This window comes from Megachile rotundata, chromosome 1 (genome assembly GCF_050947335.1).
Source record: "Megachile rotundata isolate GNS110a chromosome 1, iyMegRotu1, whole genome shotgun sequence".
In the NCBI taxonomy this organism is placed as follows: domain Eukaryota; kingdom Metazoa; phylum Arthropoda; class Insecta; order Hymenoptera; family Megachilidae; genus Megachile; species Megachile rotundata.
In genome coordinates, this window is record NC_134983.1 from 21,708,636 (window position 1) to 21,724,892 (window position 16,257).

Genomic DNA, 16,257 nt, shown 5'->3' on the forward strand with positions numbered 1-16,257 from the left:
CTTGTATGTTACCACATTATCATCGATTGGTATTCGTTTATATTTCTCCGCCAAGTATATCACGAAGTCGGAAACAAACTAGATGAGGATCACATTTGTGAATAAAAATTTCCCTAGGCTAGTGAGACTAAATCATCATCTAGTTATATTCTGTTGTAGAATGGAATGTTTACAGTAGACTTCTGTTATAATGTCACAAACAAATCTATAGTAATAGTTCTTAGAATTGCCATATAGGAAGGTATCCTAACTTTTTGTACAGTAATTAAAAATTGGTAAATTTGAAAACTTAAATGTTTCCAGATTTTCCAACCTAAAAATGAGAAAGTTTGTAAATTTACAAATAGCAACATATGATTCTGTAAGTTCCAATTTCACTTTAACTAAAAAGGCTTAATTTACGACCTAGCTATATCACCCTAGGAATTCTATTTACAGAAATAAATCGATTTTCAAGTTCTTGTGGAAGGCGAACTTATATCGAATGAAAATTATCTTTTATTTACATTTATAAAAAATTAATAATTATTTGATACTATGTAATTCATTTTGTATCTTAAAAAAAAACATATTTATTCTTCCAGAATCTCTATCTACATTCTTATGAACATTTTGACAAAGTTTATTTGAAAGTTCTATGGTAGTTTTCGACCATTCAAATACGTACACATGTATTAATAATAACAAATCTTACTATTTCTTTAAAAACTATTTGATATTACTGTCATTTTAAATATTTGATGTATAACTTCTAATTGGTTAAATTATTCACATTGGTGAGTAGTGTTCAGTGTGCCGTAGATAGCGCAAGACAGCGCTTACAGTAGGGTTTATTACACGTAGTACAGTGCTCTACTTAGCTCCTCCTGTATTCATGACGCAACTTATTAAAATTGCTATGGCGAAGGATTAATTTTCTTATTGAATTTATTTACTATTCTGCCCCGTCATTGCATTAAGATAAGCTTTAATTCGGTCTTTAGTAGAAATCATGGATAGCAATAAAGATGAGGCAGAACGGTGTATGGAACTCGCTGAAAGATACTTGCGAGAAAAGAAATATGAAGAGGCGGAAAAATTTGTACGTAAAGCACAGAAACTTTATCCGACAAAAAAAGCAGAAGGTAAACTAACGTAAAATACACGTCATTGTTTGTATATAATCTTACTTGAAGTTTAAGTAGTTATATATTTTATTAATAAAGTTGTTATTAAATTTTGTAAGAAATTATTTTAAGCATGGTTTTCTCAATAATGGAAAAACAAAATTTTTCGTTTACGTGTATTTCTATTATTCAATGATATAATAAAAAAAAGACTAGTATGTCTAAACAAGTTATTAATTGCAGTAATGAAAATGTATTAATTTATTGTGCAAAGAATAAATTAACATAAAAGAATATATATTCACAGATGTATTAGCGAAAGTAACAATGCTTTCGAAACAAAATCAAAAGTCTGATGGTGAACCTACTGTCAGAAAACGTCAAACAACCACTAAAGAAACCACATATACTCAAGTTTCAACTGATTATTCAAAGGAACAACTTGAATATGTTAAAAGGTATAGACATAATGTAAAACCATTGAATTCATATAAATATATCTTTTGTCATTAGTGGATGAACTATTAATTCTTTGTTAAGATTATATTTGATGTAAAAATAATTAATGTAAATATTGTCATTTTGATTACAGGATTAAAAAGTGCAAAGATTATTATGAAATTTTAGGGGTAAGCAAGGAAGCAACAGATAGTGATATCAAGAAAGCATATAAAAAATTAGCACTTCAGTTACATCCAGACAAAAACAAAGCCCCAGGTGCTGCTGAAGCGTTTAAAGGTAAATGATGTTTTACTTGTCATAAATTTATCATTTTCAATTTATCACATATAATATATGTTACATGCAGCTATTGGAAATGCTGTTGCTATTCTTACTGACGTGGAAAAAAGAAAACAATATGATATGTATGGTCCAGAAGAAGAAAGGATACAGAATGTTCAAGCTAGACAAAATCATGCACACTACAATTATACAAGAGGATTTGAAAGTACTTTCAACATATTTGCATTATGTCAAATACTGTTGATTTTAATTAGTAATTATTGACAAACTGATAATAATTTTTTACAGCTGATATTACGGCAGAAGAGTTGTTTAATATGTTCTTTGGAGGTGGATTTCCACAACAGGAATTCTATACAAGACGTTCTGGAAGATGGGCAAGGCAGGCAGATGCACAAGCTCAGCATGCTCATTCTCAGGTGTGTAAATACATGTTTATTTTTAATGTATTGTAAATTTGACAAAAATTGTAATTTTTAGCAAGCAAATGGATATACCACATTCCTTCAGATGTTGCCTGTTTTATTATTAATATTATTAACTATGATGAGCAGTTTCTTTATATCAGATCCTGTATATAGTTTGCACTCTAACGCGTAAGTGTACTTACAATTTATTAAGAGTGAATAAATTAGTTTTAATCGGTACTATTACTTTATTTTTCTTGGGTGCTGTTTCCAGTATCTTAAGAATTTTCAAGAGTGTGTACTTTTGTGTGAAAATGATTGTATGCACATTTTAATTTGTATACAGAAAATATTCTGTCCTGAGAACAACTCAAGGATTAAAGGTGCCATACTATGTCAAAGAAAACTTTCATACTGAATATCAAGGCAGTTTACGTAGGCTAGAAATTTCTGTTGAAGAAGAGTTCCTGAATAATTTGAGACATGCCTGCTTCAGAGAGAAGAGTTATAGTAAGTATCTAGCTCAATTGATTCTATCATATTTCATTATTTAATTCTCACATTACATTACTTATTGTCTTTAAAAATAACAGTGCACTACAGATATAAATTTTTTTAACCTTTAGGGGATACAATGATGTGGAAAGCAAGAAATTTTGGAGACCAAGATTTATTTTTCAAAGCTAAAAATATTGACACACCTTCATGTAAAAAGGTACAAGAATTACAAGGAGCATAGCGACACTATATAATTGAATAGAATGTTATTGTAGATAGGTGTATATTGTATTTACACGTGTGTAGTTATTATTTAATGAAGTGAAGAATATTGAGCATAATACACATGCGAATATATATTATATATTTTCGCATCCAGATTTATAAATAATATTCTTCACAGTCCATTATGAATTTTTCACATAGGGAATATAAGCTTTTTATTCTATTCTCAAATCGTAAATTCGTTGTTAACAGATTCATTGCAGTTGCATGTATGATAAATTTGAGCATGAAATATAAATTTATAATATTTAATCCAGTTAAACCTATAATTTAAAGTTGATCAGACTGATAACGCGATTATAAAAGTTAATTGATTTATGCATATTATTAGACGAAATTATCTAGATTTCTATAAGTGAACAATTCAGTGGCATAGTCAGTTGTAAAAATATTGATTTTAAAGTATTTGCCTATACTTTAATGCCAATAAAATTTTAATGTTTAAATCTTATCGTGTCGGGGAGGCCATTGAATATAATAGTTCAATAATCAATTGAAGCTCGACGTGGATATAATAATTCTCATGATTTTGATAGAAGTATTGTTGCAACATTAAAGCTGATTATACATGAGAAGCTCTAGATAACAAAGATTTAGAAAACTCATTAAACGTTAATCATAATTATATTTATAAAGATATATAAAAATAAATTATACAATGTATGCTAAAGTCATTAACATTAGAAGGAATCAAGTGAAATTGTTGTACGCATTTCTGTTAAATAAAAAGGAAACAAACAATTGTTTTGATGTTGAAGAAGCAATTCCAGTTTGTAAGGCCTATGTTGATTGCGTTAATAGTTATATTCAAACCAGTTTTGTTGTTCGTCCGAATGAACAATTAGATTCACAGTATTAATATCAAAAATATTATCACAATATATAAATTATTACCCTTCAATGCAGTATGACACTAGTTACATTCCTTCTGTTATCACATACAAAATATGCACGGTATATTGTAAGCAACAAAAGAAGCAAGTAGTTTATGAAGCATACATACACGTACATAAATATATATCATTCTACTTATGAAATTATTTAATTAGAGGAACACATCAGAATCATTATGTAGATTTATTTTCACTGATAAAATTATAACAAGTGACCTTTATTAAGTTGCTGACGAGAAACCGTACACATTAACGTGTTACAGATTTTTATATGAATATAAAATTGAACAAAATTTTTAAGATAAAATAACTATGTGTATCTGTTGTTAATTATAAATGACAATGTTACATATGGGTAATATAGGATAGATAATCAATGTACTCGTTTTGTGGAAAGCCTGTTTGTGTGATGTTTAAGATTATCAATACTAATTGTTTTATTCTTTTTTTAACAATTTTGTGATGATTAATGTTCGAAATTGAAAATATTTATATGATCCGATTTACTGAATCGCACATATCAAATTTGTTTAGGATTCATTTAATGGCACATATTTATTTAAATGTATGTTACACATGTCAAAATATTTTAATTAATTTCAAAATAAAGAAATTTTAGAAACATCTTAAATATCTGTTTTCTTTATATGAATGTATCAAGGAAAAATAATTTATAAAATATTCATTTATGGTTCATTAAATAATCTATTTATAAAATGTGATTTTTAAATAACAATTCTTAGTTGGCATCTTAAATATTTTGTTACTTCTTGTACAACATTTATCCAAGTGGACTAAACATTTAAATGCACTTCAACAATTCTTCAATTTGAACGAGGTATTCTGTCTCTAAGATATGCAAGAATTTCTTCTGTAGACTTTGCTAAAATTGCTTGCCGTGGTTGCTTAAATAAATTGCCAGATAAGAATAAACTCCTGAAAGAATTTGATTATGCATGATTTTATTTTCGAATTCTCAGTATTAAAATTTATTTACCTTATATTCTTCAAGTTACCCAACTCCGGTGGTACATATCCAATGTTATTGTTTCCAAGATTTAATATTGCTAATTTTTGTAATTTTTGTAAAGATGGTACATCAATATCCGTGATTGAGTTGTCATTTGCAATTAATATTTCCAAAGAGTCAATATCGTAAATAGATTCCGGTATTTTTTTATACCTGTGTTAAAAACATTTGTATACTTTAAAAACTTCTAAAAATACGTACAAGTAAACATTAATTGTATTTGTTAAGTTGTTTATATGTAGTATGTACATAGTACCTGTTAAATGAAATATTAAGTTCTCGCAAGTATTTCAGTAAGCTAAGCGTGGAAGGTAGCGATTCTAGAAAATTTCTACTTAAATCCAAAGCTTGCAAATGTTTATATTTTTCACCAATCCATTCTGGTAGATGTGTTAATTCATTAGATGTCAATTTTAAATCAGCAACTTTAGCAATAACACACATCTGATCAGGTAACTCTGAGAGTTTATTTCTACTTAAATCCACTGTGCCTACATCAGCTTTACATGCATTCTCCAACACTTCTTGCGGCAATTCAGTGAGGTTTAGTCCAGCCAAACTAAGCAATTTTGTACTTTGCATTGTATATCTAAATGATTAAATAATTTTGTTGTTAATACTCTGTTGTTAATACCCTCAATTCCACTCTGAAAGCGTTCAGATCAAAATCTAAAGATGTGTACATACTTATCTGGATAAATACTTGGATTGGCATCTGATATCACACATTCTTTTGTATTTAAGTTTGTACTTTCGATACTTTGTCGTATGTGTTTTAGAATTCTAGGTGTACCACACCTTATTATATCAGCTCTTATATTCTGTACATCATTTCCATTAATTACAAATTGTTTCAAATTCGGCATTATACCAACATAACTCGGTATCCTACGAAGAAAACATTGAAATAAAATAATGATAATGTATATATGATTATAATAAGATAAAATAAAATGCAATGTTAATATAATTCAAACTACATACATAGTTAATTTATTGTGTGACAGATCAAAAATTTCTAAATATACCATTTTTATTATATCCTCTGGTATTGTTTCAATTTTGTTATTGCCTAATGTCAAAACTTTTAACTGTCCCACACCTTCCAAACAAGACATATCAATTTCCTAGAAAATTATATTTTGGATAGTTATAAATACAATTATTATTACTACACGTTATGTATTTATTCAAAATATTATGCTTGTAATAATGAAGTGTACATTATCACAGTTACATTAAAATACATTTGCATAATATAAGTTGCATACTGATTTTACACAACAATCACTATATGTGCTGAGATCAACATACAATAATACGTACAGTAATATTATTATCAGCCAAGTGAAGTATTCTTAATAATGTACAACCAGACATATCAGGGAATGTTGTTAATTTGTTTGTTTGCAACATCACTGTTTCTACCTTCCTCAAATCACCCATAGGTGGCAACACTTCCAACTGATTACAACTTGCATCTAACTTTTGTAACGCTATCATTGAAAGAAGACATAGATTTTTTATTAAATATTCATATTATGCAGGAAGAAACAGTGTGAAACTATTTACTTTTCCTACTGATATCTATTTTATGATTTCTGTTACACTAAGTCATACCTCTTATGTTTGTTAAATCTGGTGGTAATTCTGTTAACAGATTATGACTTAAATCCAAAGATTTCAATCTCACTAAATATCCCATACCTATTGGTAATTCAGATAAATTGTTGTTGGATAGATCCTAAACAAAAAAAATATAATTAATATGTATATATAGAAATATGTTGTCATATAAAAAATTTGTTACAATTTACCAAATGAGTCAACATAATTAAGTCTCCAATTGCTGGACTCAGTTTATTTAACTTATTATTTTTCAAGCATAATTCACGTAATTCATTCAGTTGGTAAAATAGATGTGGTAATTGTTTCAGCTTGTTATTTGATAAATTTAACACTTCCAATTTCTTTAAATTACCAATTTCAGGAGGTAGATTTTCCAACAAGTTGTCATGTAACTGAAAAGTTATATCATTTTATTAGATAGAGTCTATTACTTAATGCTTCATAGTCATTTTAATATTTACAAGCAATGTGGTCAACTCTGATAAACATTCTATTTTAGAATCAATTACAACTAAGCTGTTAAAACTCAAGTCCAATGTCTTGAGTAATTCTTGCTCCCACCATCGTTCATTTTCATGTACATAATCAAGTTCATAATGTAACTCCTTTACCTCTTCATCGGTCAATTCATTTATACTCCATACTTTATTAGGTACTACAATAAATATAATTAATTTTAGTATATCATAAAATTTTTTAAATTATTTACTTTTGGATACTAACATATCAAATTATAACTTACCTTACATCCCATATCTAAGAATCTTGCATGATATCATGAGTATGGCTTGCTCTATTGCATTATACATAGTCTAACATGCAAAGCAATCTATGGATGAAAATAAAAAAAATAATTTTATGACTATAAAACGTGTTGTGTGTAGTACCTATTTAATGGATAAAATGACATGCTACATTTAATAAAAGCGTGTAAAAGTACTGGTAATAATATAATTGTCTTTCCATCTTTTAATAATAATTTAATTGTAAGTAATGCAATGCTATTGGAAAGCTTGAAGCCAAGGGTGCACCTTTTTTATATGTACTTTTTATATATTTAATTTCCATAAATTTATTATAATGTCCCTAAAATATATAATTATTTGAGACCCGAATTATGATTTATAAATAAACGATTTCTTTCTTCGTAATTGTTAAACACTTTATATTCTGATTATAAATGCTAAAATAATGTAAATAAAAAAATCATGAAAACGACGATGAAATACAAATACGAACAGCATGCAAATCAATTTATGGATAAGTGCAACATCGAGGTATCAAGCATTCAAATGAGTTCAAAATTCGTGTAAATAACATTGAATAAAGTTTCATGTTTATCGTGTGTACCCGTAGACAAGCCTCTCGACGAGAGATTTAAATTTCCAGTTTTTCTTGCGGATATAATAATAACCTCAGACAGTTCAGCATTGTCGTCAGTTTTTGTTCGTTGCTTAAATACTGCCAAATGATTGACTTTTTTTTTAACACCACTCATATTGTTCTTAGTGCACACATTGTTTACAGATTGATAAGCGTAATATTAATTCATTATTTTATTCATTGCGCGTTGATGACATGAGCATATATTGTCATTCCTAAATCCACCGCTCTATATCGTAGGAGGCGCAACGAACATTTTGATATTTTGTACGATCGGTATTTCAGTACATGAAATATGAATCATCCTATAGGATGATAGGTCTATTTTATACTTCAACAATAGATTTATACCCCGTTCAAATAAACATTATATCGCTGGTTATATACATTCGGTATCACATCATAAATGCGCATATGCGATTCTATAAGTTAGAGCATGTTGAACCAATCAGAACAGACATGTGCAGACTTTCCTATTGAAACAGTAATACAAAAATTAATAAAAATTGTTTAAATATGTAAAACATAATATGTAAGTATAATTTTAATGACTGAAATTAATAAATAAAAACTATTGAGAAGAATAAAGTAGTTTGTAATGCCAATAACTATTTTTATCTACCGCTCTTGAGGTATTCAAATTAATAATCGTTTTGTGTGATCATTCGATTCTATCGAATCTTGAAATAGCAGAATCGATAGCGGTGTCTGCTACGATAACTTTCTGTTTGTAAAGCATAAATTTGTTGACATCGAGAAATACTGTTACATGTACATTTTTTATTATAAAAGATTAATTTATAGATCTAATGTTGTTAATCATATACAATATTAGATATACTTTCCAAGAAAACGTTTTTTGGAAATCTACGTTATAAATGTTGAATAGGTTAGCTCCAAATTAAAAACATTTTCTAATTTAATATTTAATGACATTCTGAAATACTGAACAAAATATATAATTCTAACATTTAAGTTACTATTTTATATTTGTATTTTGCGCCACAGAATGGGAATACTGTAGTTATTAAATTTGTTTATTGTACATCTAGAAAGCACAAGTATTATAATGGATCGCAGCAAGGCAGGAATTGGCAGAGGTGCAAAAAGTAAAATTGCTCAGCATCCCTCTGATTTATTTGCACTTGGATCCAAAAGTTCGCGTAGTGAGAGTTCTGATGTTAAAAGACCAGGGGTTATTCATTCTAAGCCAAGTAGTAGTTCTTCGACTTCTGGTAAATAAGTTATTCTTATTTCAGTATTAGGTCTATGGAAAAGTTACGCACAAGATTCTATAAAATTTGAAGAAATTTGAACAAAATCTTTTATTAAAATTATTTTGTATAACTTTCTTTATAAAAAATTTATGTAGGTAATGATCGGAAAAAGGAAGCACCATCGGGATCGCTTCAAAGCTTTCAGTATATTCCACAAAAGAAATCTAAACTTGCAACACATGTTACTCATCAACGACCACCATTCTCAAGTGCAGAAGCTTGGGAATTAGTAGCCATAGATAGTGATCCAGCAGACTTTGTTCCAATGGTTCTGGAAGCTAATGATAACGATGAAGGCGATAAAGTCATTGGCATTATTTGTGGTGCCATTAAAACTCTTAAGAATCAAAAATGGAAACCTGATACATTGGTTTATATGGGATTATTGTATTTAGCAAAAATTCGTCCCTCTATTTTTTCAAATGACTGTATATTACATGCGCTGTCATCATTATTAAAGCGAGATCAAGCACATAATTATAAAGCTAAAGGAAACCCATTGGTCCCTGTACTCGCAGCTAATTTGTTAATGAAAGGATTTTGTGATAAAAGAAATTGGCCAGAAATTTTTGTAAAGGTTGTTCTTCAGTTATGCTTATTCTATAACTTCAAAATTGATTTTTATTTATTTCTCTTATTTTATAGCTGTACATTGAGGATGCTTTAGGTGAAAGAGTATGGGTTGATCACGAAGAATGCAAAGGTTTTGTTGACAATATTTTAACTGGATTTAATACACAGCATCCACCAAAAAGCATTTTACAACCAGAACTATCTGTTTTAACACCACGTGATTGTCACAGTCCATCAACGATTGACGACGAGGATACTGGATCTTCGTCTGTACAGTTTTCCGGAGAAAAAGAAAAAATAGAATTTCCTGTGACTCCTAGATATGGTCATTGTATAGAAAACATAGAATTAATTGTTCTTGAAGCTGTGAAAGAGCAGTTGAATAGGCGGCAACCAGAGTCAATTACTAAGAACTTTTTAAAATTACTTTCCTCTGCTTGCGGTTTTGTAGAAATCAGAAATATTGCCGTGCCAAGATTGGAGATGTGGTTACATAATCCAAAACTGATGAGACCTGCTCAAGAACTGCTGAGTTACATTTGTTATAATTGTACATCTCATACACAAAGGGACGTTGAAGTTATTAGTCAATTAGTCAAAATGAGATTAAAGACCAAAGCTGTAATTAATTTATATCTAAATGGTGTGAAAGAATTAATCGGTTTACACCCAGAGAATTTATCTACCATCTTGAAGCATACGATTTATAATGAATTATCAAACGCACGAAACCCAAATAACATGCCAATGCTGGGTGTAATGTTTCAAACGTTACCCGAACAAGCGGCTAAATTACTCGCAGAAATATTTCAAGACTTGCTGATGAATCGCGAAGATTATTTGAGACCTTTGCGTGCTTTGCTCAGAGAAATTGTGCGTGTTTGTCGGCACGACATTAATTTACTTACCTTTGCACGTACATTAATGGCTGAAAGACAAGATATAGCACAACAATTGCTTAACTTTGAATTTAAAGAGCGTGTTTTCATTTCGATCGCTGATTTGTTATGTTTATGTATGTTACTAGCTATTAGTCCACAAGTTAAAGAAGCCGCAGCTCTAGCACAAAGAGGCGACAAGAAAGACATAGCTCTGTTACATCAATTTCAGAACATGGTGGCAACAATACAATTTGAAGCTGTATTGTGGTTGCAAAATTCAGCACCACAGATGTATTCTATTGGAAAAAATGAACTGCTTCACGCTTTACACAAAATTTTATTGCTCGAATCTCCAGAACAGTACTATAAATTGGATAACTGGCCTCCTGAGTCTGACAGAGTATTTTATCTGCGTCTAATTTCTGATGTCCCACTGTTACAGAATACACTATTAAGACTGTTACTTCTTGGATTTTCTAAGGTATACAATCACTATACTAAATTCACTGTTTTAATTCTGACATTAACTACTATAATATTTTAGGAAAATGGTATTACTCATTCAGAAACCTTAGATTTAGTAGATCAATTAATACGACGAGCAGCAGCTAATTCAACAGAAAGTTTTCCAACCTTACAGGCAGATAAATTAAATATAATTGAACTGATTTTCAATCTTTGTATTTATCAACCTCCAGTAACTATAAACATACCATCAAAGTATTTAAAATTATTTGTAATATTTTAAAGTCGACTTTAGTATTTTTACGTTATTGATGATTTACTTTTTCCTGTGTAGTTATGTACCACCGACTTTAGCAATATCTAATTTGTATTGGAAAGGATGGATAATGTTATTAATATTAGCTGCCCACAATCCATCTACTATTGGTGCTGTTGCATGGAAACAATATCCCATTCTACGAACACTTATGGAAATGTGTATCACAAAGTACGTTTTACATTATTTTTAAAAGTCATTTGTAAAGACGTATATTAATGCAAAAATGCTCTACAGTCACTTCTCGTACCCTCCACCAACGATGGCATTACCCGAAATCATAGAACAAGAACGTTCAAAGGAATTGCAAGTTGAAGCTATTGAAAAACAGGAGATACTGGAATATGAATCACATCTAGCCGCTGCATCAACGAGGATACAAATATCCGAACAAAATAGTTTACTATTATCACAACTAATGACTATGGAACCAACTGGTATTGCCAGGAAGCCACCTCCAGCGGTATTGGAACAAATACAATCTTTGAACGTGTCCCACAGGCTGGGACACTTACTTTGCAGATCTCGCAAACCAGATTTCTTGTTAGACATAATACAAAGGCAACAACAAAGTTCCTCGCAGAGCATGCCTTGGTTAGCGGATCTCGTGCAAAACAGCGAAGGATCTCTCAGTCAATTACCTGTACAATGCCTCTGCGAATTCTTGTTATCTACCAGCGCTCAAACTGTGGAAAAACAACCAAGACAACAACAGTTATTGGCTCATCTTCAAATGTTGTTAACCGATCCGGAACAAGATCGGCAACATGCTTACGAAGTTTTAGAATATTTCTTAAGAAGATTGAGTAGCCAACAAACTGGTAGTCGTCTTCAAGCGATTACAGGCCTAAAAATGGTTCTTGGATCTATACCTACCGAAGAAGAGCCTATGGATATTGACGGAGAAAATGAAAGGTAATTTGATAAATAGTTACACTGTTCAGTGATATTATTTGAAACCAATTAATGCAAATTCGTTCCAGGGAAGTTTGGCTTCTTCGCAAATTGCCATCGATTCCTCACTTCTTATCGGTGCGTTCTTTAGTTTCTACCGCGCTTCGTGGAGCCTGTCAAGTTGAAAATAATCCCGATCTCGTGCACGCTTACATATCCTACCTCGCAGCGCATACTACAGACGACGATCTTCCCGACCTAACTGATTTAGCCAACGAAATATCTCAATTGGTGGTCGAACGGAGTACAATAATAGCAGCCATTCTGCCCCAGCCTGAAATTGACAATCCCCAAGCTAAACAAACTCTGCATGCCTTCATGGTAATCATTTGCAACTATTTGGAGAAAGCTCGGTCCCCAAGAGCAGAGGAGTACACGTGGTCTGAAAGTCAAGATCAAATATTAGTGCAATGGAGCACAGGAGAAGAATGCACTATGCATATTCTAGTTGTTCACGCCATGATAATTCTTTTGACTTACAATTCTGATGACGACGAGCTGTTTGAAGTTTTACTGGAAACGTGGTTTCCTTTAAATACAGAACCGCCAAAAGCTTTTCTTGTCGATACCAGCGAAGAAGCTTTGCTCATACCAGACTGGTTGAAACTGAGAATGATCAGAAGCAATGTGCCACGTTTAATAGATGCAGCTCTCAAGGACTTGGAACCACAACAGTTGGTTCTTTTTATTCAAAGTTTCGGTATTCCTGTACCTTCGATGACTAAATTGCTTCATACTTTAGATGCTGGTGTGCAAATTGACCCAAGCTCAGTTGGCGAAGCGGTGCTTGATAAGACTTACATGGCACAATTAGTTGAAGTTCAGCATAGGAGAGGAGCTACGGGCGGATTAGTTTTTGTACAAGTTTTGCAATTATTAGAACCACAGTTACCTGACGAGAACGCGGTAACGATTGGACAGTTGCAAGAACCATTACCTCCCAGTGCTATGGTTCAGAAGCAGTCCGTCATACAGTGCTCCGTTAAAACAGATGTCCCGCACTTGATCAACAGATTATTTATTGAGAATATACCGATGAATCAGAAGGTAGACGCGTATCGTCGATTGCACAAAACATTAGCGAAAGACTTGCAAAAATCTGCCAAGGAAAGCGGAGCTGTTGTCTTAGCGATACAACACATTTGTAGTGTACTGAGTTCGATGCAAGTTAAACAGTTCTTAGCTTCTCTTGTTCACATGCCACAATATTCCTGTACCTTAATGAGGATAATATTGTTGCCTTTAAAAAAATCATCCACTTCGAAACAAGTGGTCGAATTGACACGGAACATGTGTTTGAATTTGATACAACTGATAGGGGACGTGAAAGCACCGGTTTTATCTATTTTAAGGGACTTTGCAAATGTTCAATTAACCAAAACGCCAAAAAGCATGGAGCTAACAATGCTGATGCAAAATCGAGATCCTGGCTCTATTTTGGAAAGCACGGATCCTGTAAATTTAGAAGCTGTTGGACGTAAATTATTGGATATTTGTTTAAAGCAACAGAAAACTGATATCCTTGTTGAAGCAATGGCAAGATTGTTAGTGAACGACAGCAACGAAGGTATTTTAAAACCACGAACAGGTTTATTGATAGATTGGTTGGCATCTGTGGAACCAGAATTAATTGGTATATGTCCTACGCTACAAATGAAACTTCTATTTGGAAAAACAAAGATACAATTGAAAGTTGATAACAACATTGTTAGTTCACACTCGTTTAGGCCTTATTTGTTGACGTTATTAACACACAGAGCGAGTTGGGCAACTTTGTACAAATGTATTGGTCATTTATTAGATAAATGTGATGATGGGTAAGTGAAAAATAATTCAGATTTTAGTAATGTACAGCACTCTTTTAAGTAACACATTCTTCTTCACAGGTACGATCCAACAGCCGTGTTAGATTTTTTATGGGCGCTAACTTGCAATCCAAAACTTTGGCAGGGTAGAGACAAGTTTACACCAAAACATTATGTTCCAGAAAATATTTTACTTTTACATGAGAAACAATTGTTGACATTGGTAGCATATTTAGTTGCAGAAGCTGTTATTATATGCAACTGTCAGAATAGAAATGCTGCACTTGCACGAATGGATTCTCGTCTCGATTTATTGTTACACTGTGTTTCCACGAATAATCACATGGTATCCAGCGTTGTAAAATATTTAGCTGAACGTATGATGAATGATTCGGAGTATGTATATTTCAATGTTATTTTTTTCTTTGATAAATGTTTTTGTATATAAAATTGTGTGTTTAATTTTTAGCGTAGATTCCGATATGGCACATCAATTTTTATTACATATGTACATGAAGATACCAAAAGTGATATGTTACTTGGATACTTTCCAAATTAAGAAGTTTGTTGGAGAAGCAAAGATCACAGAATGGACTGGCTCCGTGTTAGATTGTATGAGTCATTCACTGTTAACAGCTTTAGCTGCTACACCACGGCAGAAGTCCTGGAATTCGAAATCCCAAGATTTTGAGTTATGTGCCAGAAAGATGGCTGCTGTTCATCCTATTTTAGTACTAAGACAGCTTCCCATGTTAGCGTCATCATTAATGGGAAGATGCTATCTGGATTTTAGTCAGTTCAGATCAGGCCACCATTTAAACCTCTTTGTACAAATAATGGGACTGTTAGAACTGTTACAGCCACATTTATTTAATGAAGAACATCGAACTGCTTTGGAGGACACATTAGAGAATTACTTTCAGTGCTTTCAAGTATGTTATAAAATGTTTACTATGTTATTAAGTTTTATAAAACTCAAAACTTTTTTTTATTTTTAGAATTATGGGCCAGTAAAAGATCTGATACCATTATTAAATCGATTCATTACACTACTGCAGGGATATATTTCTTATGATCCACAAAGAGCACTGAAATATTTGCAGAAACACGCTCAGGTTCTGCAGTAAGTGACAGCTTTGTTCTCTTTTAATAAACTTCAGATATTAGCTTACACTTACATGTAGTGAATTACAGGTACACTATCCAAATTTAGTTTCACTTAGAACACTTGTGTCGGGCATTCCAGTGCTAAGAGAAGGAGAAGATGTAGAAGAGGTTTTAATTACTATTCCTCCTACTCCTCCTCCTTTGGAACCTACTATTCCGCAACATTGGACGTCGTTATTAAGTACACTATCTAAATTGCAAGGCGAAGGTATACTTCTAAGAAACGTTTTAAGTTCATTAAAAATATTATAATCTAATAAACGTGTATCTGTTTCAGATGTATTTTGTGCTCTTCAAGAAATTGAACATTTATCGTCCCGTAAGCCTTCAGTTTTGGAATCTGTAACAGACAATATAGCGGAGTTACTTGTATCGCCGCAAAGTAATATAAGATCTCTTGCTCATACGTTATTAGCAAGAGCATTGAAACATCGTCCCGAATCAAATACAAATATACTGTCTGCATTTCAAAGGTGTTTGGACAGCTCTAGAGCCGATATCCTAATGTCAGCTTTAGAGAAATTGCCAGAAATCGTATTATGTATGCAAGGTAAAATTTTATTTTATTATCGTATTTAATGATAAATTTATTGATACTAGTAAATACATTTAATTTATTTCAGAACATGCTCTACCATTGATGCAGAAGGTATTTGAATTAGGAGTAAATTCAAATGTGAATACTATACCGTATATAAATAAGACCATTGCTCTGTTGAATACACAACAGGGTTGTTAGTAATATAAAAAATTGTAATTTTTTATTTTGTATAAAATAAAATAAACAATTTTTTTATAAAAATCTCATTATAACGCTTACTTTATTTTCTTGAGGTAATAGGTC

At 31.4% G+C, this 16,257-nt stretch overlaps 3 protein-coding genes across 8 annotated transcripts; 2 read left to right on the forward strand and 1 right to left on the reverse strand.

The window, feature by feature from the left end:
* The first annotated feature begins 790 nt into the window (after positions 1-790).
* LOC100878585 (dnaJ homolog subfamily B member 12) lies at positions 791-4,564 on the forward strand. Of its 2 annotated transcripts, XM_003700480.3 has the most exons (8): positions 794-1,124; positions 1,414-1,564; positions 1,699-1,844; positions 1,915-2,055; positions 2,139-2,269; positions 2,331-2,446; positions 2,604-2,767; positions 2,884-4,564. In XM_003700480.3, exons 1-8 carry the CDS (start codon positions 992-994, stop codon positions 2,994-2,996), a joined length of 1,095 nt encoding a protein of 364 aa, XP_003700528.2. In that variant the 5' UTR covers positions 794-991; the 3' UTR covers positions 2,997-4,564. The 2 variants fall into 2 exon arrangements, with proteins under 2 accessions (XP_076386062.1, XP_003700528.2); XM_076529947.1 differs by lacking the exon at positions 2,884-4,564 and having other exon boundaries at positions 791-1,124; positions 2,532-2,607.
* LOC100878477 (leucine-rich repeat-containing protein 40) lies at positions 4,131-8,322 on the reverse strand. 2 transcript variants are annotated; one of them, XM_003700479.3, is made up of 10 exons: positions 7,943-8,310; positions 7,054-7,247; positions 6,781-6,984; positions 6,584-6,707; positions 6,290-6,459; positions 5,948-6,090; positions 5,651-5,851; positions 5,220-5,552; positions 4,931-5,116; positions 4,131-4,869 (listed from the first exon to the last, which is right to left on the reverse strand). In XM_003700479.3, the coding sequence occupies exons 1-10, from the start codon at positions 8,088-8,090 to the stop codon at positions 4,758-4,760; spliced, it is 1,815 nt and encodes a 604-aa protein (XP_003700527.2). In that variant the 5' UTR covers positions 8,091-8,310; the 3' UTR covers positions 4,131-4,757. The 2 variants fall into 2 exon arrangements, with proteins under 2 accessions (XP_003700527.2, XP_012154347.2); XM_012298957.2 differs by lacking the exon at positions 5,220-5,552 and having other exon boundaries at positions 7,943-8,322.
* A 336-nt stretch (positions 8,323-8,658) lies between these two features.
* Positions 8,659-16,220, forward strand: IntS1 (integrator complex subunit 1). 4 transcript variants are annotated; one of them, XM_076529904.1, is made up of 14 exons: positions 8,663-8,864; positions 9,028-9,210; positions 9,348-9,829; positions 9,898-11,187; positions 11,251-11,426; positions 11,506-11,658; positions 11,725-12,402; positions 12,471-14,258; positions 14,328-14,642; positions 14,716-15,178; positions 15,245-15,369; positions 15,431-15,594; positions 15,691-15,963; positions 16,037-16,220. In XM_076529904.1, exons 2-14 carry the CDS (start codon positions 9,045-9,047, stop codon positions 16,150-16,152), a joined length of 6,189 nt encoding a protein of 2,062 aa, XP_076386019.1. In that variant the 5' UTR covers positions 8,663-8,864; positions 9,028-9,044; the 3' UTR covers positions 16,153-16,220. The 4 variants fall into 4 exon arrangements, with proteins under 4 accessions (XP_012154348.2, XP_076386019.1, XP_003700459.2 ...); XM_003700411.3 differs by having other exon boundaries at positions 8,664-8,864; positions 15,431-15,621; XM_076529912.1 differs by lacking the exons at positions 15,691-15,963; positions 16,037-16,220 and having other exon boundaries at positions 8,716-8,864; positions 15,441-15,583.
* The last annotated feature ends 37 nt before the right edge of the window (positions 16,221-16,257 follow it).

Coding starts and splice junctions, on each gene's coding strand:
- LOC100878585 (XM_003700480.3), top strand. CDS start 992: ATGGATAGCAATAAAGATGAGGCAGAACGGTGTATGGAACTCGCTGAA. Junction 1,565..1,698: donor CAACTTGAATATGTTAAAAG/GTATAGACATAA, acceptor TTTTGATTACAG/GATTAAAAAGTGCAAAGATT. Junction 2,056..2,138: donor TTATACAAGAGGATTTGAAA/GTACTTTCAACA, acceptor AATTTTTTACAG/CTGATATTACGGCAGAAGAG.
- LOC100878477 (XM_003700479.3), bottom strand. CDS start 8,090: ATGAGTGGTGTTAAAAAAAAAGTCAATCATTTGGCAGTATTTAAGCAA. Junction 6,460..6,583: donor AGATTTAACAAACATAAGAG/GTATGACTTAGT, acceptor TTTCAATGATAG/CGTTACAAAAGTTAGATGCA. Junction 5,553..5,650: donor CCAAGTATTTATCCAGATAA/GTATGTACACAT, acceptor TTAATCATTTAG/ATATACAATGCAAAGTACAA.
- IntS1 (XM_003700411.3), top strand. CDS start 9,045: ATGGATCGCAGCAAGGCAGGAATTGGCAGAGGTGCAAAAAGTAAAATT. Junction 11,659..11,724: donor ATGGAAATGTGTATCACAAA/GTACGTTTTACA, acceptor AATGCTCTACAG/TCACTTCTCGTACCCTCCAC. Junction 12,403..12,470: donor ATTGACGGAGAAAATGAAAG/GTAATTTGATAA, acceptor AATTCGTTCCAG/GGAAGTTTGGCTTCTTCGCA.